The 18,298-nt window shown below is 45.8% G+C and overlaps 1 protein-coding gene and 1 long non-coding RNA gene across 20 annotated transcripts in view; one reads left to right on the forward strand and one right to left on the reverse strand.

Moving 5' to 3' along the window:
- The window catches only part of ARHGEF11 (Rho guanine nucleotide exchange factor 11), a 112,662-nt gene that overhangs the window by 76,980 nt on the left and 17,384 nt on the right, over positions 1-18,298 (forward strand). For 11 of the 18 annotated variants that reach the window (XM_019024891.4, XM_019024856.4, XM_055362378.2 and 8 more), the window contains 13 exons: positions 484-529; positions 1,169-1,245; positions 2,403-2,540; positions 6,935-7,009; positions 7,225-7,326; positions 8,746-8,844; positions 10,061-10,103; positions 11,373-11,469; positions 11,651-11,773; positions 12,700-12,723; positions 13,957-14,101; positions 14,716-14,815; positions 15,596-15,625. In XM_019024891.4, the coding sequence (XP_018880436.3) occupies positions 484-529; positions 1,169-1,245; positions 2,403-2,540; positions 6,935-7,009; positions 7,225-7,326; positions 8,746-8,844; positions 10,061-10,103; positions 11,373-11,469; positions 11,651-11,773; positions 12,700-12,723; positions 13,957-14,101; positions 14,716-14,815; positions 15,596-15,625 (1,099 nt within the window). The remainder of the gene's footprint in view (positions 1-483; positions 530-1,168; positions 1,246-2,402; positions 2,541-6,934; positions 7,010-7,224; positions 7,327-8,745; positions 8,845-10,060; positions 10,104-11,372; positions 11,470-11,650; positions 11,774-12,699; positions 12,724-13,956; positions 14,102-14,715; positions 14,816-15,595; positions 15,626-18,298) is intronic. The other 7 variants (XM_019024849.4, XM_019024897.4, XM_004027001.5 and 4 more) reach the window with 3 other exon arrangements.
- Positions 1-18,298, reverse strand: part of LOC129526837 (uncharacterized) — a 38,868-nt gene that overhangs the window by 17,388 nt on the left and 3,182 nt on the right. Inside the window, exons 1-3 of one of the 2 annotated variants that reach the window (XR_008671593.1) lie at positions 8,199-8,314; positions 4,512-4,693; positions 3,935-4,088 (exon numbers count right to left, since the gene is read on the reverse strand). This is a non-coding gene — a long non-coding RNA (uncharacterized lncRNA). Of the gene's footprint in view, positions 1-3,934; positions 4,089-4,511; positions 4,694-8,198; positions 8,315-18,298 lie in introns of those variants that run through there. The other variant, XR_010129325.1, reaches the window with a different exon arrangement.

Consider the following 18,298-nt stretch of genomic DNA (forward strand, 5'->3'; position numbering starts at 1 on the left):
ATTAAATGTGACATAGAAAAGTGCTTTGTAAACAGCAAAGCACTATCAGCATCGCTTCCTTCACATCCCACTAGCTCAGTCAGTCTCAGGCCAATGCCTGTCCATCCTCCTCAAAGATCTCCAAAGGTAAACCTTTTATATCTTCCCTTGGTCACCTGCTTGAGTCTTTTTTTATACTTCTTGATAGTTAAGAAGTTCTTTCTTGTATCCAAATAAGGCAATAGATGCTTTGAGGTCCAGGGTGATTGGATAAAGCTAGCTTTTAGAATTTCAGTAATGGTAAAGCTCCCTTTCCACCATTAGGGGTCATTGTCATCCTCAAACTGTACAAATGAAGCAATATCTCTTCTAGCTGGGCATTTTTGAGGCAATGAAGCGGAAGAGGCCACTAATTGTAAGCAAATAAGGCACTGATTGGTGGAAGAAAACCGTAGGGGGAGAGGCTCACAGAATTTGCCCACCCTGTGGGCCTTTCTGTTTCAGGACATACTTCCACTATATGGTGACACCAGCCAGAGACCATCAGAAGGTAAGTCCCCCATCACCCCTTTTTTCTCTGGCATATCTCTAGTCCAGGTTTCTTATCTGTTTACCCTCCCCATGGGGCAGATTCCAGGAAAGAAAATATATAGTGCCTGCCCTCTGAGAAATGAAATAATGGGAGAAAGCAGTACAAATACACAGGGAAGCTGGATACAACTTAGGCAGTAGAATAGAGTGTATAGCCAATAGCCGGGATAGATAAGGGCTAGTAAGATACCAGAATGAGTATGGTCCAGACAGCAGCTTGCCTGACAGCTCCTGGCACTAAGGAATTCAGCAAATATTTGTTGTAAGAAGAAATGGGTGGTGACCAGAAGAGGGTTGGGAAGGAGTTGAGGAGCAAAACTAGTTGTGAGAGGGAGTTATGGAGTCTTATTTCAGGAGGTGACATGGCCTGTGCCCAGGTGCAGAGACAGGTGAAAGCTAGATGTGATGAGAGCAGAGGGGAGGTGTGCCGGGAAGTGTCCGAGTCTAGGGGTCATGGGATGAGAGAGCTGAAGGGAAACTGGTGAAAGAAAAGGTGTCAGCTCCCCCTTCCTGCCCTGCACACAGGTGCCCAGAATAAAGGCTCTCTTTCCCCTAGGCCACAGCTCCTTCTGTATTATAGAAACTATTTTCTTCTCAGGCCGGCTCTCTCTGGATTCCCAGGAGGGGGACAGTGGCTTGGACTCTGGGACAGAACGCTTTCCTTCCCTCAGTGAGGTGAGTCCCAGCAGGGCAAGGCCCATTCAGAATGTGCATTCGGGGTCTCTTCCCTTGACCCAAGTTCTGCTGCCTACCAGCTGCACTGAGGCCTCTGTGTGCCTCTTCCATCGTTCTAGTTCCAAGGATGTAATCACTGTGCTCTGGGTTCCAAAGCAGAAATTTCAGATGCATCCAACATGCAAGATTATCAAATCTGACTTTCATTTTATCATTGTCAACTCTGTTATATAAAGAGTAGAGTGGAGAGGGCGGCCATGGCATTAACTGTGGCAAGCCTTTGAGAGTGAGGGAGCAGAGACGAAATAATCTAAAACAGTGACTTGACCAAAAACATATTTCCACCTGTCCAGGAGTAACATCATCTTAGATTAATACAGTGAACCCAACCTATTCAGAAGTGGTAGTCTTTTTTTGCTGTGGATCTTTTTCTTCCCAAATAGCTTGTCTTTTCTGGAATGACTAAAAGAATTTCAGGTTTTGACCTCAAAGGTTATCTCTTCCAGGTGTTCTCAGTTTGCACATGTAAACTATGAACTGCAATACAAAAGTAAGAATGAGTGGAAGAAGTAGTAATGAAGTTAGCAAAATATTTGCTTAGCCAGAGTAATTAAATATGTGAATATGTGGTTGAAAACATGTTAAAAACCTAATTTTAGATAACAATTGGAATTTTATTTTCTTACTGCCCTGTCCATGGGAAAATGATGAAATATATGTGAAAGGATCGGTATGTGGGAAAGTCACCAAGAAAGTGGAGTGGGACAGGGATCCTAAAGAATCTACAGTTGACATTATCTGGAAGGCCACAGAGTTGGTGATGAAGAGTGTGTGCTGTGAGTTGAGGCTGCCTGGGTTAAGTCCAGGATACACCTCATGACTAGCTCTCTGACTTAGCAAGTCTCATAACCTCTTGGAGCCTCAGTTTCTTTGTGTGAAAATGGGACGAATAATAGTATCTACCTCAAAGGGCTACTGTGTGAATCGAATGAGATAATGTGTAATGAAGGGCTTAGTATAATGTCAGGCACAGAGCAAGTACTGCACTTCTCTTAGCTGATGTTATAAGTATGGTTATCACCACCAACACCAAATGAGCTGAGCCTTGAGGGTCTTCCGGACAAGGTTCCTTCTCACAGAATTCTTTGTTTCTCTAGTCATTGATGAATCGGAACTCGGTACTGTCAGACCCTGGGCTAGACAGTCCTCGAACCTCCCCTGTGATCATGGCCAGGGTGGCCCAGCACCACAGGCGGCAGGGCTCGGATGCAGCAGTCCCCTCAACCGGTGACCAGGTGAGTGATCTGGAGCCACCCTGCAGTTTTCCTTTTCTCAGAAGTGAGATTTGGAGGCATGGGTGTTACCAATACATCGTCTTGGATCATCAGACTAAACCCCTACTTCAGCAACCCAAACTTTGAGACAGTCACTTACATAGAGAGCAAATAGTAAAGAAAGAGAACATGGCATAAATAGAGATATGAAAGTAAGGCTGGCTCCATTTCTACGTGGAGAGTGGGTGAATGCATCTGTAGGGAGTAACAGCTAAGGAGCGGATAGCTGGTCTTTCTGTCTATACAGAATAGGAAATAGGTTTAGGCAGTGTTTCTCCAGGATACTAATTTTCAGTTTCCCCGTTCCTTAGCAAAATCCTTTTCTCAAACAAAATCTTATTACTTGGAACCCTAACATAGAGAAGAAAAAAAAAAAAACTCAGCTCCCCTAGGACCTTTACTGATCAACCTCCCCCTGCCCTCAAGGGCGCTTCCATGGAGCCCTAAGGTTCTGCAAAACCTGATTTGAAAGGCCCTGCTCTCAAGGGTGGAGCTAGATCCAGGAGAGACTTCAGGAAGATGGGTTTTGACTTAATGCAAACAGCTTGCAAAGAAGCTGGGCTGTCTGGCAATGGAATGGACTTGAGAGCCAGAGAATTGCCTGTTGTTTTTCAGACACCGTTAACCGTGTCTAACAACGTTCAGACGTTGTTAGACATCTAAATATTCAACGTTCTACCTGTATAATGTTACTTAATATTTTTCTTTGAGCCAAGTTTAAGTTCTTTAAACTTAAATTCATCTTAAGGAAATCTGTCATTACCTTAAATTAAAACCAGCATCACAATACACTGTAAATGTAGAGTAAATGTAACACTAAATGTAAGTTTAGAACCAAGTTTGTTAAATTCTACCTAGAAAGATATAAGACAGTGTAGAAGAAAGCTGCCATTTATATTAAAAAGAGGAAAAGGAGCCTCTTTCTTAAGACATCTCTGGATGAATGTTTAAGAAACTGATGGTTATTGCCTCTGATGAGGGGAATTAGTTGGCTTGAGGACAAAGTGGATGGAAGACTTTTTATTATCTTTACCCCTTTGTGTCCTTTTAATTTTAAACTACGTGATGTAACTTGCCCAAAAAGTAGAGACAAAATTTAAAACAACCCGAAAAATAAACTCTAGATCAATTCTATTGCTTGTCAAAGGCTTTAATTAAGCTTGAGGCCAATTCTGCCTTGGTTAAAGGTATTAAAGCTATGCAGGCACCAGGCTGAAATTTTTCCTGGGTTAATCAAAAGGATGGAATGAGAACTGAAAAGAAACTAACTTTCTTACAATATGAGCCAGTATTATATAATGCCATGTCCAGATAGCACCTAAAATCATTTTGACCCTCAACAAAAATCATCTCACTTAAAATCCTTATGAGTTCCACTTCCCATGCTGGAAAACACTGGTGTCAGGAGTTAAACAGGTGGTATTTTCAAACTGTGGGTTGTCATCTTTTGGTGAGTCATGGTTTCAGTATTGAAGGTCATGAGCAGCATCTGTTTTAATGAAGTAGAATCTAATAGCATGGAAAAGAAAATACCAGAATTCATCACATGTAATAAAAGTATTTTGTGAAACTTCTGTTTTAATTACATATGTGTGTGCTGAGTTGCAGTGAAAACATATTTATTAGAAGTCATGGTCAACAGAAAGTTTGAAAGCTACTTTCTGGAGTTCTTTTGACTCTGGGAGCCTGTTAATCACTGAGTCCAGGAGGAGGTCTTCAGAAGATGGGGTCTCTAAAGTAATTTGGATAATGAGGGAGAAATGGTACAAGGAAGAAAACAGAGCAAACGATAATCCTGCTCACTGAGCTCTCTTTGGTGGTGTTGTGATTTTAGTAAACTTGTCCTCTCACCTTGGAGTTCAGGGTTCCAAACAGCATCTTTTTTCTCTTAGAGCATTTATCCCTCTGCTGTTACTTCCCTATGTGGCTTACCTCAACTTTATATGCTTTATCTCTGTAGGCATCTGGCACATAGTAGCCACCTTCATAATGTGTAGTGAATGAATGACTGAATGGGAGTAATCAAAATTGTCTTCTGAGTGGCATCTTAGGGGAGGACTTATCCAGGACACAGAGCTCTTAAGTTTCTTGAAGCTGAAGTTTCACAGTGTGATCTGTAGAAAAGAGGATCGTGGCCTAAGTGAACATACTTTTTTATAAATCTGGAGTTATGCAGGCATCAAAAGAAAATTCTAATCAAGAGCTACTGTGCAAAAGAAGAATACATGTGACCAAGCCTCTCTGAACCTATTCTGGTTGGGCTGCCAAATTCACAAAAAATAGAATTTAAAAAAGATGACAACATATGATACTCTAGTGTTACCCATTGTATAAAGTTTGGTTATTCTTACAATGTGGAGGGGAAAGGTGGGGAAAAGGACCTGACAGGTATTAAAATGCCTAGTGTACCAGCTGCTGTGCCAGATCTTTACCAAAAAATCTCAAGTAATTCTCACAATCAGGAAAAAAGTTGGCCATTAGAATCTTCGTGTGGTGTAAGGGAATGTTCAAGGGCTAGCCTTGTTACTGGCAGGGTCAGAACTAGAATTTAGTTCTCCTGGGCCCCAACACAGAGCTCTTTCCTATCCCAGCCGCTCTTTCATTGCCCTCTCTATACCCCTGTCTTTGTAGAACTAAAGGACCAAGTTCAGTTTGCTAAGGGGTTCAGGCGTCTATCCTGTTCTAGGAAAGGCTTTCCTTCAGGTGGCTCATAGAAGCAGGTGTGGGGTCAATAGTGTTGGAGCCCTTGTTTTCCTTCTGAAATTTTTTCATCTTCTGAAAACTAAGTTGGTATTTTCAAGTGTTAAGAGCAAATAGAGTATAATTCCAGTTTCTTAGTAGTAATAAATGTTAATAACAGCATAGGAAGAAAACCTATACTTTCCATAAAACTGTCAGCAGCAGGGAAATGGATGCATAAGGAACTCTCACTTTCTGTTATGTCATTCTATAACGTTTGATCTTTTTAATAATAAGCATATTCTACTTTTGTAATCAGAAAGAATATGTATTTCTAAAGACTTTAAAAAAAAATCCTCCCCATAAACAAGCAAAAGCTTAGTGCTTTTCAGGTTTCACCAGAGAGCTCAGTAGAGCCAGAAGTGCTCACCCACCACCTCCTGGGGCTCTCAGACCCCAAAAGGGTCAGAGAGTACGGTGTTTCAGAGAGGAGGATACTCAGGATGTGTCTGGGAAATACAAATACAGCACATCAGGCCTGATTCTGCAGCTTTGAGCACACCAGTCAGTCTGTCTGGGCCTCACTTTTTTCAATCATAAATGAGTGTTAGACTCTAGTGTCTGAGATACCTTCTGGGCCGCTCATGTTCTGTGACTCAGTCATTCTGGGCATAGAGACCATAAATATCCAGGAAAACAAAAAAGGGGTGAGGAGCATCAGAGAGGAACTGTCAGGAAAAGCCCCTTAAGAAAGTGGGTTAGGAGGGTATCATAGGTCTGGGTTAAAATAGGCACATGTAAGCTGAGTGGGTTCCAGAAGCAGAGACCTTGTTGGGGAATCACTGGAAATGAAAAATATCAAATTGAGTGAGAAATAGAGTTAGTAGAAAAGCTTTGAAAGCTCAAGGAACCTTTAGGAGAAAAATTTGTTCAGTGAAGCATCTGAGAAGTTTATGCAATATGAAGTCTCATCATACCTAATCCATGGCATGTCCATTAGGATTAGGTTTTTATTTAAATTAGCATAAGGGGGAAAGAAAGGAAAGCCAGACTAAGAAATTTGGATTTTAGACAGGTAATGGGGATCTACCACAGATTCTTGAGTGGGCAAACGAAATAATGCAAATGGTGTTAGAGAAAGATCAGCCGCATCTCCATTTGTTCAGAGAGGCAGAGATCTACTAGTAGGCTCTCCGATCATTATTTAGCCACCAGTACTTACTAGGCACAGAATAACTGTTCAGTAGCACTGTGGTAGACACTAGGTTTGGAGGATGTGTGTTTGGGATAGGGGTGGCTGTTTAGTCTGTTAAGTAAAACAGCCCCCAACCCAGCAGTCCAGCAGGAGCTGTAGGCTCTTATTTTGTTGACTGACAGTCCCACCCCAGATCTTTTGCAAACAGGAAGAGAGCATTTTCTCCTACTTCCCATCTTCATATGTCATGTGACCAGGCTGCTCTGAATCTGCCCTGCCCCACCCAGAAGCAGTTGACTTCCTGCAAGTGGAAATCATTTCATCTGTGCTCTGATTTTGGGGGCGGGAGTGAGATGCCAACGTTCACCAGACCCGGGTGGCTTTGTGAGTGCTGTGCTGCAATTAAACAGACTTCACTGAGGTGGTTGAATCCTCTGTCCTGTATAACCTCTCATCTCTGCAATTTGACTCTCTCCCCCAGGGTGTAGATCAAAGCCCAAAGCCTTTAATTATTGGCCCAGAGGAAGACTATGACCCGGGTTATTTCAACAACGAGGTAACGGTTTCCTAGTTTTCTCCTTTCATCATTTTTTTTTGTCATACAAGCTGCTCTTGACTAGAAGCAGTTTGACTAGCATCAGCTGTGAAGGGAACTTGAGGCGGGGAGCCTCCTGTTATGAACCCAGGACGGGGAATCACATGGGAGCTAAGCTGGAACCCGCTGTGCTGCTGTGCCCGGCTTCCCACCATGCTCATCCTTCTGCCTTCCAGAGCGACATCATATTCCAGGATCTGGAGAAACTGAAGTCTCGGCCAGCTCACCTGGGGGTTTTTCTACGTTACATCTTCTCTCAGGCGGACCCCAGTCCACTGGTAAGTCAGAATCATCTGTCTTGATTGAGTGCCTGCTGGTACTGGGCAGAGAGGACCTCTAGCCTCTGTTTCTGCTCCCTGGCTGTTACAAGTTAGATCCATGGGCACAGTCAGGCACTTCAAGGACAGACAAAATAGCCAAGAAGATGAAACCTATGGAGAGGGGATTTTTCACTGTATGACACAGCTAACTAACTACATCAGCTGCCTAGGGAGGAGCAAGAGAGCAAGGCCAGGAAAACTCATTCTTGATCAGTTCAGGAAGTCGTCTTGGAGAAGTTGCTCTTCCTAGAGTTTTTTTTTTTTTTTTTTTTTTTGAGACGGAGTCTCGCACTGTCGCCGAGGCTGGAGTGCAGTGGCGCAATCTCAGCTCACTGCAAGCTCCGCCTCCCAGGTTCACGCTGTTCTCCTGCCTCAGCCCCCCGAGTAGCTGGGACTACAGGCGCCCGTCACCATGCCCGGCTAATTTTTTTGTATTTTTAGTAGAGACGGGGTTTCACCGTATTAGCCAGGATGGTCTCGATCTCCTGACCTCATGATCCACCCGCCTCAGCCTCCCAAAGTGCTGGGATTACAGGCATGAGCCACCACGCCCGGCCTCTTCCTTCGTTTTTTAAACGAAGATAGATACAGACCGACTAGGGAGTTGAGAGAGTTGCCCTGCGAGAAAACTTGCAGATGGCAAGGCTTAAAGGGTCTTCCGTGTGAAGGTGATGACAAGAAGGAATGTGAAGGGATGGAGACCAAAGTGCCAGGGAAGGTGCTCAGAGCCAGCAACCTTCCCAGTTTCCTTATTCTGCTCAGCTGCTTAGAATGGGAGGGCAGATGGAGGAGAGGAGTTGCGGTTGTATTCTTCAGAATAAACTTCTCACCTGGGGCATGGGCTGCTGTTTTGTCTTTCTGGGGATACCATCAGAAGCCAGAATGAACAGCCATCCGCAGGTATTCATTGAACACCTGTGTGCATGTCCAAGTGCCAGAAGCATTCCTGAATAAGACAGGGCACACCACAAAGAGAAATAAAACATGAACCCTTAGGAAACAAGACGTAAACCAGCACAAGACACAAGTGAAATAGCACGTGTGGAGAGGATACAGAGTTGAGGAGTGATCAGTGTTGAAGATGTGCCCGTGGGAAAGGGGGTGGGGATTATTTTACCACAGGTTTCTGAAATACTCTGACCCCATCTTTCTCAACTGTTCTGAACTGGAGAATTCTTTGTTGTGGTAGACTGTTCTGTGCCTTTGGGGAAATACGGCTGCATCACTGGGCTGTACCCACTAGATGCCAGTAGCACCGCACTTGCCCAGTAGTTGTGACAACTAAAAATGTCTCCAGACATGGCCAAATGTCCCCTAGGGGGCAAAATCACTGCTAGGGGAGAACCACCGCTCTAACCCAGTTCTCTCTCCTCCTAGCTTTTTTACCTGTGTGCAGAAGTTTATCAGCAGACAAGCCCCAAGGATTCCCGAAGCTTGGGGAAAGACATCTGGAATATTTTCCTGGAGAAAAATGCGGTAAGGCAGTCATAGATTGGATTATAATTTTATCATATTCTTTGAACTCCTCAGAGGCAGGGAAAATTAAGCAAAACATCCAGGCCAAACGGAGACAGGTTCTTAAAGAGAAATCTAGGCTGAGAGATTAATATTCCTGGATTCTGTTCCTAGCGCCACTCTCAAAAAATCTCACAGTACCTCTGTTGTTCCACATATAGAATACACATTGCCTGTCTCTGGAATGTTTGGAGGAAGAGATTGTACCAAATTCTCCCTATTCTCCCCTGATTCAGTGCCCTGGTTTCCCCCAACCCTCCCTGCCTTGCCCATCCCTAGGCTGAAGAAACAGAGGTCTAGAGACATCAGATGACCTAGATCCGTGAGGCAAGAGGAGAACCCCGGTTTCTGAAGCTCAGTCTGAGTTGCTATTACTGCCCAAAGGCAGGAGTCAGAGATGGGAGGCCCCAGAGTGTCTGGGATACACAGCACCCTGTGCACTGGGACAGAGTTCCCGGGGTATGTCAGGGATCCCGCTGGCAAGAGCATTTCTGCCTGCAAAGGGCAATCGCCATCCCAGACTTTCTAATCTGATCAACTAGACTAATTCCAAGGTGACTTTATTCTTTTGGCAGTAAGCTAGTAGGGTTAATGACGTTGGAGAAAATTGGTTTTTCTTAAGAGTTTTATATTTGCCCTCTTAAATGGGTCTTGAGTAGGGAGGTTAGAGCTGCCAGTTGTTCTCTGTTGGTTGTTATGGAACCTCTCCAGTATCCAGGTGTCAGGGACTTGTGTAGCAAAAGCCAGAAAACCATGCTAACTGCAAGGCTGGGTGACACAAGGCTAGCTTTCCCATGGGAGTGAGCGGGAGGGAAAGTCCACCAAATAGCCTAATGAAGGCTTTTCCTTTTCCCTTGCTGCTAAGTCAGCGCAGGTCCACTTTTTGGACAACATGCCATTCCATGCGCTCTAATGGCCTGGAAATAAGAGTGAAAAAAACTGCCTGTGCCACCCTCAGAATATAGTACCATCTTGCTCTGTAGCCTCAGACTCCATTTCCCAAAAACCCTAGCCTAGAATTCAGGTGTGCAGTTGGAGAGTGATGAGAAGGATGGTAGTCAGATGTAGGCGAAAAGGCAAGAAGTTCATGTGGCCAAGCCCTCCTCGCCTCGCACACTGTTCATCTCCCTGGAGTGTGCAGACCTGACTGCTTCTGCTCCACACTTCTGTTTTTTAGCCTCTGAGAGTGAAGATCCCTGAGATGCTACAGGCTGAAATTGGTAAGTTGGCTCATTGGTCGGTTAGTCTCTTCTTGGTGGCTTTCTTGTCCTGAGCTCTCAGGAGGCTCCAGAGGACAGAAGGGACATAGTCCCTGTCCTTGGGCAACTGTCCTATAATAGAGGAAAAGACCCATGGGACGATTGCTCCAGAACACTGCACAGTAGCTTACGGACAGGTGCAAATGGGACAGACCCTGCCTAGGCGCTCACTCTGCCGGGGGGAGCTTGTCATGGGAAGACATTGGACTTGGAGTTAGGAGACCTGGGTTCATGTCTGCCAGCCTTCTACATGACCTCTCTGGGCCTCCGTTGGCTTATCTGAACAAAGAGGAAACAGACTTGATCAGGGATTCCTCAGCCAGGTTGATTGTCAAGAATCCCTTGGGGGAACTCAAAAAATACACAAACTAGGGCCTCGCTCCATCCTCCCTGCAGAGTTGGAATCTCCAGAGTGGTTTTTCTTATTGTTTTTTTTTTGGGGGGGGGGGTTATTTTTGTTTTTATAAGTTCCCTAACTAATACTGACAGCAGCGAGTCCAGAGTGAGGACCAGGCAGGCTAGATGGTGCCCGTCTCCCTTCTCCTTCTAATCATGAGTAGAAGAATTAAGGGGAGGCAGTCTAAGGTGATGTCAGCCTGAGAAGCTAATCACTGGCAGCTTTTTAGAGGACAGGAATTGGAAGCTGCATTTAGAAAGAGGTGATTTACGGGCACATGTGACGGGGAGGAAAGCCCAGGCATAGGGTGAACAGAGCTTGCTCAAAAGCAGAGTGAGAATGAAACACAGCTCCCAAGAACTTAGCCTAGCCTGGGTGGAGCTAGATGCGGGGACTAGAGGAGAGACATCTTTCAGTTTCTGCTGGGGAGCTCAGGTTTCATGGAGTGTGAAGTGCTTGCCTTTTTTAGCCTTGTGAGCTGCTTCTGGAGCAGTAGAGGGGAACAAGCCTCTCAGAGGTCTGCACTTGGATGTCAGAGGATGGTACTTAGACATATCCAATGAGAGGGGCTTTAATACTTCTCTTAATGGAGCACAGAACATCCAGAAAATATTTTTGTCCTTGCCTTGGACTTTAGATATCAGCATCCAGTCCTGAATTCAGGAATGACCTGAGAGGTCCAGGCCTCCTCTCCCTTTAGGCTAACAGGGCAGAAAGCCAGCCCTTCCTCCAGTGTCATAGGGAGCTGAAATGCCTTGAGATGCTCAGCAGAAGGGATCTCCCCCCGCCCCCAGTACCCCATCCACTCTGCTTTCTCTGATCTCCCACTACAGACTTGCGCCTGCGGAACAGCGAAGATGCCCGTGGTGTTCTCTGTGAAGCTCAAGAGGCAGCCATGCCTGAGATCCAAGAGCAGATCCACGACTACAGGTTGGCCCAGGAGCTGCCCTCCCACTGCTCTCCTCGTTCACCTCCACCTCTTGGCCCTGGCTCCTTCCCTCTGGGACGTGCACACATCTCTTGTTATATGTGTTTGTCTTGTTCTTTCTGGGTGTCCATCTGTTGAGTATTTGTGTATATTTCTTTCTTTCCCTGCGTTTATCTGGCTTAGAACGAAGCGCACACTGGGGCTGGGCAGCCTGTATGGTGAAAATGACCTGCTGGACCTGGATGGGGACCCTCTCCGAGAGCGCCAAGTGGCTGAGAAGCAGCTGGCTGCCCTTGGAGATATTTTGTGAGTCTTTCAGCTTCCTCCCACCCCACTGAACATCCTAAGCAGGTTGACATATTTTGTGGGTCTGTTCTTTCAACCTCTCCCCCTCTTCCACTTCTTGCCTGATTCTCCTGCCCCTGAAAGATGGGGAGTCCTGCCCTCCTGCTGCATTGGTCAGGCTGAGGGCTGCAGGTGTTCAAGGGTGTGGCAGAGCCTGGAGCTCCTGATAGTCATTTGGTGGTTATGACAGACCACGGTTCCCAGGAATGTGGTAAGCTTTCTGCTTTCCCCTGCTGGCCCTCCTCCTGACCTCTCTCCCTTCCTGCCTCTAAGATCTTATCTGTCACAGAGAGTGAGGCCAGTGATGTGTGTGCCCAGTGGATAAAGTTCCTTCAGGAGGCAGCTAGAACTGGCTTAGGGGAAATTGAACCATCTTTTACTAATCCACATCAGAAAACTGAACTAGTGCAACATATTAAGGTGCTTCTGGCACAGCTGCTTTTGTTATGTTTTTCTAGCGCCATTTTCGAAAGTGTCATAGGCACCTGTGATGCAAGCCCCAGTATCACAGACTTTGTGGGGACACTTCAGGCTTAGAAGCAATTTTTTGCCCTACTACTGCTTCTCACTAAGTAGTTATGTGACCTTGGTTAAGCCATTCCATACAAGTCAGATCCATAGGCACAGCCAGGCACTTTAAGGACAGGGTAAAAATAGCAAAGAAGAAGAAACCTATGCAGTCTCTGCTAAGGCTGATATTTCAACTCGGCAAATATTTATGGAGTTCCTGCTATGTACCAAATACTTGTGCATCAAACGTACTACTCTCCTTTTCCCCCACTAACCCTCCTTTCATCTAGGAAAAACTTACCCTCCTCCTAGCCTCTAACCAGGTGACCAGCCTCTGTCTTTGCAGTCTGAGTCATCTGTTCTTTCTTCCATTCCAGGTCCAAGTATGAGGAAGACAGGAGGTAAGCAAGTCTATGATGTGGATTTGCAGCTTTCAAGGTGGAAGGAGTGGGGTTAAGCTACTATGCTTTCCATTTCTGACAATCACAGGGGAGTCCCTCATGTTGTACAACCACGAAGGACAGTGGTTCCTGCAAGTCTAGCACTCAGGTGTCTGTGTGACCATAACATAGGGGTGATGAGGCCCACGTCCCTGATGCTCAGGGATCACTGCCTGGGGATGTGGGTCTGCTCCTCAGTGGGAAGACGCCAAGCTGCCATCGCTTCTCACAGTCCCATACCTGGTGGCAGCTTCTCTACCCAGATGAGCCCTTTGTCTCTCTTCTCACGTCTTTCCCTTAAACCACCTCAAGTAGTAACAGTAATCGTGGAATCAGCCTGTTAGTGACATCTGCAGAGGGGAGCTGGGGTGCAGCATAGTTCCTTTCTTGGCACATATTAGAATTTTTTTTTTTTTTTTTGCAGCCTATATATTTATCTCATTGTTTTTCATTAGCCAAGGTTAAAATGAGTCTGCATTCCCTGAGCATACACACTAATAAGGGAGAGAAAATGGGGTTAGGAGTCTGTTTAAGAGGGAAATACAGACAGAGCTGAAGCCTTGCTGCATTGAATGCATAGAGTGGGTCATCATCCATCCAGCAAATTGTGGGTCCAAGGACATTTTTAAACAGAGCTCTGGACATTTTCATTTGTGGCAGTTGGAAGCCACCTGACAGCTCCTTTTCCATCTCTTTTTCTCTGTACTGGGGTGGGAGGATGGTGAAGGCAGTGTACCTTGGCAGAGGCTGCTTGGCATTTCTCCTTTCCCCTGGCCTCCCCACCCCTGCACATATGCCTGAGAGTATCAGCTGCAGACCTCAGCCAGTCCTCCACATCTGCCTATGGCTTGACCAGGCAGGAAATTATTTACTTACATTTTAGGGAATTCGCATGTTCTTCCACTGACCATCATCTGCTCATGGGGAAGAGTTCTGCTTAGGGAAAGAATAAAACTTCTCCTGGGAAAAGTCTTATTCTTGGTTACCTGTGGGCTCACTGTGTGGAGAAGGTCACAGCCCAGACTTTTAGCCAGCTTCTGCCTGCTGTCCCATTTAATTATTCTAGACTTTTCTTTGAATACTTTCACCTGTAACTACCCCTTCCCCACTCCACTGCGTGGTGGTGAAGAGATTGTTTGGCACAGGGAAGATAACTTGAGCTCTCTGATTCGAGACACTGTTCCTCTTTTACAGCGCCCCCATGGACTTCGCCCTCAATACCTACATGAGCCATGCTGGGATCCGTCTTCGAGAGGCACGACCTTCCAACACAGCTGAAAAGGCCCAGTCTGCTCCTGACAAGGACAAGTGGCTACCGTTCTTCCCTAAGACCAAGAAGGTGAGGGCCGGGCATGGTGGCTCATGCCTGTAATCCTAGTACTTTGGAATGCCAAGGTGGGTGATTGCCTGAGCTCAGGAGTTCGAGACCAGCCTGGGCAACATGGTGAAACCCCATCTCTACTAAAATACAAAAATTAGTCCCGCATAGAGGTGCATGCCTGTAACCCCAGCTACTCGGGAGGCTGAGGCACAAGTATTGCTTGAACCCGGGAATTGGAGGTTTCAGTGAGCCAAGATCATACCACTGCACTCCAGCCTGGGCAACAGAGTGAGACTCTGTCTGAAAAAAAATAAGAAGGTAACAGAGCTGTCCTGGAAAATATCTCCTCTTGGTGCAGTTCTCTGTGCTGAGGTAGGTCAGGAAAGCCGTTTTGCAGGTCTCTGGCGACATCCCTCCACCTGGATGTGGAGTCAGTGAGGACCCCCAGACTAGAGCAGCTCTCAGTCTCTTCCAAACCCAGGCCAGAGGCGAACATGCTGGTTAGGGTACCAGCAAGAGTCAGCTCTCCAGTTACTTGCTGAGGGCCAGCCTTGGGGGACAATGGCAGAATTGATTAGCAGCCACGCCTGGGTATCAGGACCTCTTGCAAACACCAGTATCTCCTGTCTCAGCAGAGCAGCAATTCCAAGAAAGAAAAGGATGCCTTGGAGGACAAGAAGCGAAACCCTATCCTCAAATACATTGGGAAGCCCAAAAGCTCTTCTCAAAGCAGTGAGTATTTGGGGAGCAACAGCCTTGGGCATTCCCTGGGCAGGGACCTCAGCCCTTTCATGTACCAGTATGTTGGCAGAGGGCCTTCCTGTGTTTCTGGGAGCCACAGGCCCAAACTCAGACCACAGCCACTTTCTCCCCTTGCCAAATCCAGTGCAGGATCTCTGAGGTTCAGGTGAATGTTTCCGAGCCAAGGAAGCCGTGCCGGTCCCTGGGTCTTAGTCTAGGAACCCAGAGCAGTTCTAGCTACCAAACGACCACGTGAGAAACATTTCCCCTCGGCAAGGATCGCCCTGTGGACAGTAAATGCCCCCTTCACCTTCATCCAAGGGTCTATAATTGGTCCTAGCACACAAGACTACAGTAGTACAGATGCGGGCGGGGGATGGTTGAGTCACTATTAAGTAGAACTAGTCAGGTTGGGGGCAAGTTTGGGACCCAGAGATTCCCCTAATGCCATCAGGAACCCAAAACTCAACTGATCCTATCATTGATCTCTTCCCAGCGTGTGTCATTTGTCTGGAAATTGTTGCTGGCCCCTCCCAGTCAGTACCTTAAGCCCCCCAATATCAATGGGAATCTGTGAAGGGCAGTGGGGTGGGCTGGCCTCCCTTTCTGAAATTGCTGCATTGCAGGAAACGGAAAGAGATTCTTCTAGATCAGCCTTGATTTTCGCCACTACCTTTTAATTTTTTGGCTTGATGTAATTTTTATTTTGATTCTTAAAACATTGATTGACTTTTCATGGTTTACTTTTGTTTTTGTTTGTTTTTCTTTTAGCATTTCATATTCCCTTGTCCCCTGTGGAAGGTAAAAGGACCATTTTATTTGGGTTTGTCTTTGCATTAGCATTGAGTTTCCATCTCCCAAATCTTGTCTTTTCTGTTTCTTTCTCATCATCTCCCATCCTGTTCCTCCTCCCTCCCTTTCTTTCTTCTCTCCATTTCTCTTATGCGTTGCTCATTGTTGCTAAAGCTGCTGTGTGCTGCAAACCCTGTTGGGGATTGGGGAGGGCACCATCCTCATGCCAGGTACAAGACCTTGTCTCCTAACTCAGAGTTCCAGGGGGCAAGGCCCCTTCTCCTGCAGGGACAGCTCCTTCTGGTAGTTCTGGCCAAGACTAGACTTCTGGTTCCTCTGGCAGTTTTTCCATAGCCTGAGGCCTTTTCTCTATAATTCAGTCACATCTCCAAGGATGAGGGTCCAAAAATCCAGAGTTCTGTATAAGTGAGGGGAACCCTCACACATTGAAGGGTCTTGCAGTGAAGCAGAAGTGCCTCAGATTTTTTTTTTTTTTTTTTTTTTTTTTTTGGAGACACAGTTTCACTCTGTGGCCCAGGCTGGACTGCAGTGGTGTGATCTTGCCTCACTACAAACTCCGCCTCCCAGGTTCAAGGGATTCTCATGCCTCAGCCTCCCGAGTAGCTAGGACTACAGACATGTGCCACTACACCCAGCTAATTTTTGTATTTTTAGTAGAGATGGGGTTTCACCATATTGGCCAGGCTGGTCTCGAACTCCTGACCTCGGGCGATCCGCCCGCCTTGGCCTCCGAGAGTGCTGGGATTATAGGCATGAGCCACCGCGCCCGGTCAGTGCCTCAGATTTTTGTTTTCAGTTAAAATAATTAAAATGTCAGTTTTGAAGGTGATTTTATTTTTTATGTAAAGTATGAGTCTCCAACAGTGTTTCTCTTGGGTATTTTTGTTTGTATCATCTACTTAAGCCCTTCAATATAGCACCTCCATCTCTTTTGACGTTTGCCTACCAGCACTGTATAACCACAGCAGTGAAAAAAGAATGACCCTAAATGTATTTTAGAGGACCTAGTATCTTCCAGAATCCATGTATTTAAAACATTAATGTGATACACATTAACCCACAAGAAGCTTAGAGCCTACAGTGAATTGTCACAGAATTGAGCAAGTTCATTTCCTGTTAATAAGGTCCATATGCGTGCAACTGATTAACACTGTCTAGGTTCTACAATAAATATATATATAGAGAGAGAGAGAGACAGCAATGGGATGCAACCTGGAAACTATTCTGTTACTGCAATTTATTTTATGTAAAAGTGACAATTAAAAATATTATCTTCCAAATTAGTTTAAAAGTTACTAAATTCCTAGACTGTATGCCATTTTAAGCAGTAAAAATAAGGAATTAATGTAAAAAAGTTTATAAAACAAGGGGAAAAAAAGAATGGCCTTGAAATCCAGTCCTCAGGTTTTTTTGTTTTTGTTTTTATGTTTTGAGACAGGGTTTCGCCCTGTTGCCCAGGCTGGAGTGCAGTGGTCTAGTCATAGCTTACTACAGCCTTGAACTCCTGGCTCAAACAGTCCTCCCACCTCAGCCTTCCAAGTAGCTGGGGCCACAGACGTATATCACCACACCTGGCTGATTTATTTTTTGTAGAGAGAGGGTCTCACTATATTGCCCAGCCTGGTCTCAAACTGCTGGGCTCTTCAAGTGATCCTCCTGCCTTGGCCTACAAAAATGCTGAGATTGTAAGCATGAGGCACTGTGTGCCTCACCACTTTGCTCTTTTTAAAAATGCATTTCCTTCTACCTGTTTTTCCCCTGTTACTCTGGGTCATTCAGTTATACCAGATCTCAGGGCTACGCCTGTATTTTGCCACAGCTAAGGTATAACTCTATCTAGAACATTAATTGTGCATTTTCCAAGTGGCCCATGGGAAAGGGAAGAGTAGACTCAGCCTGCCGGCTTTCAGTTATAGGATGTTCCCAGGCTCCCACATCATCACCCAGCCAGGGCAGCTCAGGGCTGCGGCTGCCCAGCTGGCCTGGCATCTGCATGGCTTCAAGGCCCAGATGCACGTTCAGGCTGGGACAGGCAGATCTGCTCTTAATCTCCAAAGTGAGAGTGATGGTAATAGCCCTACTCCTGTAATGTGCACCCACAGCTACTTACACAGTTTTAGAAAAATATTCCCTAGCCACTTGCCTAAAGGCTGTCGAGTTGTAAACTTTGAAGACAGCAGCTAAATTTTTTTCTGTTCTCTCTGACTTAGAAGTTTTCTTATGAAAGTCAGATTTTGAGACAGATTTGTAAGTTTGTATATGTAGATGTCAGAATCTCTGAAGTAGGATCAGGGCCCAGACCCTGGGCTGTTGATATTGCCTCCTCATTTCCCCTTGTCCTTTCCGCTGGTCTCAGGCAGCCAGCATTTCTAGCCCACCCCTGTTCTAATATCGCTGGGCTCAGAACTGAGCTAGTTGACTTGAAGGTGAATTCCTTATCTCTCTTCCCTCCTGCTGAGAGCCACAGAACTCTGGGTCTGAGTTCTCCAGGGGCTGTAGTTGGCATTACCTGTGCCTTTTCACTCTCCCATCTGCCCTCTCTGTCTGAACAGGAACAGCTCTCTTCTGTCTTAGCTTTGAAAGGGGGCTGGAATTTGAATGCCAGTGAAGTCTCTCCTCTGTTCCTCCTAGGTCACCTCTTACGGTACTAAAGAGTCTGAT

Source organism: Gorilla gorilla, chromosome 1 (genome assembly GCF_029281585.2).
Source record: "Gorilla gorilla gorilla isolate KB3781 chromosome 1, NHGRI_mGorGor1-v2.1_pri, whole genome shotgun sequence".
NCBI classification, from domain to species: domain Eukaryota; kingdom Metazoa; phylum Chordata; class Mammalia; order Primates; family Hominidae; genus Gorilla; species Gorilla gorilla.